The sequence below is a fragment of the Limulus polyphemus genome, unplaced genomic scaffold, assembly GCF_000517525.1.
Source record: "Limulus polyphemus unplaced genomic scaffold, Limulus_polyphemus-2.1.2 Scaffold16296, whole genome shotgun sequence".
NCBI lineage: Eukaryota > Metazoa > Arthropoda > Merostomata > Xiphosura > Limulidae > Limulus > Limulus polyphemus.
In genome coordinates, this window is record NW_013681906.1 from 1 (window position 1) to 3,195 (window position 3,195).

At 32.8% G+C, this 3,195-nt stretch overlaps 1 protein-coding gene across 1 annotated transcript; it reads right to left on the reverse strand.

Moving 5' to 3' along the window:
• Positions 1 to 298: 298 nt before the first annotated feature.
• Positions 299 to 2,976, reverse strand: LOC106477490 (N-acylglucosamine 2-epimerase-like; the record flags this gene model as incomplete). The annotated part of the gene is made up of 3 exons (XM_013938047.1): positions 299 to 523; positions 1,758 to 2,003; positions 2,901 to 2,976. Coding segments are annotated over 3 exons (547 nt in total), but the record flags the coding sequence as incomplete, so codon positions are not given.
• Between the last annotated feature and the right edge of the window lie 219 nt (positions 2,977 to 3,195).

Below are 3,195 nucleotides of genomic sequence, written 5' to 3' on the forward strand. Positions count from 1 at the left end.
AACTTAAAGTTTTAGTTATTTAATTTTACCTTTCGGTCGACGAGTATAGTAAGAAATACAATAGTTATCATAAGAGCCGACTACTTTGTTGTATATATATATATATATATATATATAGCTTATATATATATATACATACGTACGATACGGAATTTTGGGCATGGCTGTGAGTTTGCAGGAAACTTCTTTTGTGTTGCTGCTTTCATACAAGGTTGTAAAAAAAAAGTATATTACTCATTTTAACCATTTTACTACTTTTCTGTCGAATATCACAAACCCTGACCATGAACTAACTGACCTGCACATGTTGTAGAATTTGTTTGATGCACCATTCACGAACTTGAACATACTTGTCTTCTAGCTTTTCCATGACAGTTTCTATTTCATCTATCAGGGAGAGTAGCATCATTGGAACGTTCATTACATTAACAGAATGGGATCCGCTAAGCCTAGGAAGACCTGGGAATCCGTTTTCTGTCTTAACCCAATCAATTATTTGGTCTATCATTGCAAGTCCTTCTATCTAAAAGAAAAAAAAAACTTTGAATCAGATTTCAGACAAATTTTAGCAATTGTATTCTTGAACACACCTCGTTAAAAACGCTTTTAACAAAGACACCTATGAAAATATAAAAGCAAAAGGCTAATTATGTGCGGATTAATAAATTATTGTAAAAATAACACAATTTCTCAGCGATAGCAACATTGCACATAGATGAATTGTAAAAACTTATTTCTGTCCTTAAAATGACTTTGACTATCATCAGTTGTGCTCAGTCTGATGGCTTGATCATATAACATTGCTCAACATCGCAATTTCCATTGTAACATATGCTTCTGCTGGGGCAACGTGACCAATGTTAGACTACATATATTGACTGACAAATTATCTACAGACCCTCTACTGCATACGGACGTTTGGTACGAAAAATATGATTAAGCAGACTGAAAACAAAAAGTCCACTGGAGCTACACTTAGAAAGTTCACATGTACGTGTTCAAATGGAATTGTTGTGATTCCAATTCGTTTGGTCACTTTTATCATGAAAACAGCCGCTGAGTCAAGTCTGAGATGAGGCCAGAAACTTTTTAACTTTTCTTGACTTCCAACTTTTGTTATATCGTTATTGATACCAGGAGGTATATCCAGTTTCATTGGAATGTTTTTTATTGGAAAGTTTTCTTTCGTAATGACCCCCATCCTGTGGCACAGAAGTATGTCTGCAGACTTTCAACGCTAGAAACTGGGTTTCGATACCTGTGATTGGCAGAACTCAGGTAGCCCATTGTGTAACTTTGTGCGTAACTTCAAACAAACAAACTCTTTCTTAATTATAGCCTTCATTTTGTGAAAAAGATAGATTGGGTTGGGGTGTGGTTTTGGTGTTCATTATTGTTTCAAATGCTCTACTGGACAAGTTTTTTCGATTCACGAAAAACATCAAATGCTTTCTTTTCTAAATATTGTGTATTTTGTTCTACATTTTGTTCTAGAAATGTTGCTCTATTAATATTTATGTTCATATAGACTTTTTATGATCCTTCAGCCACAAGTTTATTGTTAAATGGACTGAGATATTCTGCGAACTAAATATGTAAGTGCTTAAAATGTCGTCTGTGGTGCTACTGTTGACATCTATGGCGGTAAACCACCTTATTTTGCAAAATTTTTTAACTAGAGTGTGATTAACCTACTGTAGTTTTCAGTAAAGACTGATATTTAACATATAATCAAATGACGTTGGTAATTTTGTTACCAAGTATTTCTCGTCTTTTGTTGCTCTTCCAAGCTCCAACAAACCCAAAGAGTAAAAGCATTCTGTGAATATTGTTCTTTGGATCTTTACCGGTTGACCCTCTCTTGTAACCAAGAAATAACACTTTTTTGACTTCTTGTCTTTCAAGTTTGCCATCATGAAATCAGCCCCTCGAATGGCAGCATTCAGAATTTTAGAATTTCTGTAGCGGTCCAACTCATTGTAGAGTCGGCTATACATCCACACCTGAATGAAAAAAGAAAAAAAAATTGGATTGAAAAGTCTGTTAGCCAAACATTAGTAATGTGAAACTCTGTAGATAGTGAAACATGTATGATTACTTACAAAATTAAATCGATAATGATTTAAGCGGAACGTCTGCTCTACCTTCTTTGTCCTGGCAGTAAATATGGTTTGTCAGAAGTGTGGCTACTCAGATCGATTTCAATTCAAATAAAAATTATAAACTACTTCCTTCTTTCGTATCTACTTCCTTTCAGGCAAATTAACTTTGATGAAAAATCAAACCTGTGATGAGATTTAGGTAACTATATTATTTGAAACATTTGTAATCAACCCGTCATGCAGTTTAGAGCCCTAAATAAGAGCTATGTAACAGCTGTTGAAAGAAGTTAAGCTATATGGGCTTAAGTTGGCCAAATAATAGTTTATCCATTTTTCATTTATCTATAGATAAGTTAAGCATCTGTAAACTTTAAAACCTTAATTACTAAAATATCTTTATGGAAAGAATACATTTTGTATAACTATAATGTAAAACCACAACTAAGACATGTCTGTGGAAGAAACACTTACAATTATTAGGTTTAAGTAATATATTTTGCAGATTTATGTTTAGATCCATGGCTCAGTAACACATACTAAGCTATAATATTTAGGCCTGAATCACTTGTCAAGTTGAAAGAACTATACTGTATTTCTTGTTATTTTAATAATGTTCACTTTTTTCAGTAGTTTCATATTACAAAATATTTAGGTACCAAATTGGTTCTTTCTTTTGTTTCCTAATAAAGTGCATCTCACACTTTTGAGATAGCACTTAACATGGTTAATATTAATGTTGCTTTCTGACAATATTTTGTTAAATTACATATATAACAGTAAACTAATTCAACAACTCACTTGTCTTCCTTGTAGCCATCCAAACTTTAGGGTATCGTAAAGTTGGCCATTTTTTCCGATACAAGAGAAAAAACCCCTATAAGTAAAGCATTTATTCAAATCCACATAATTTTCAATTTAAATAGTAATTGTTACAAATAATCTTAAGAGCAACAAACTTAAAATAATGTCTGATTTGTCCTATGACCATGAATAACCGAAGTTCAATCTGGTGGTGGTTTTCAAACAGTAACCAAATATCTCACAGCATCTTTATTGACATTCGTCATGGGGATGAAATCAAAGTTTCATAAAA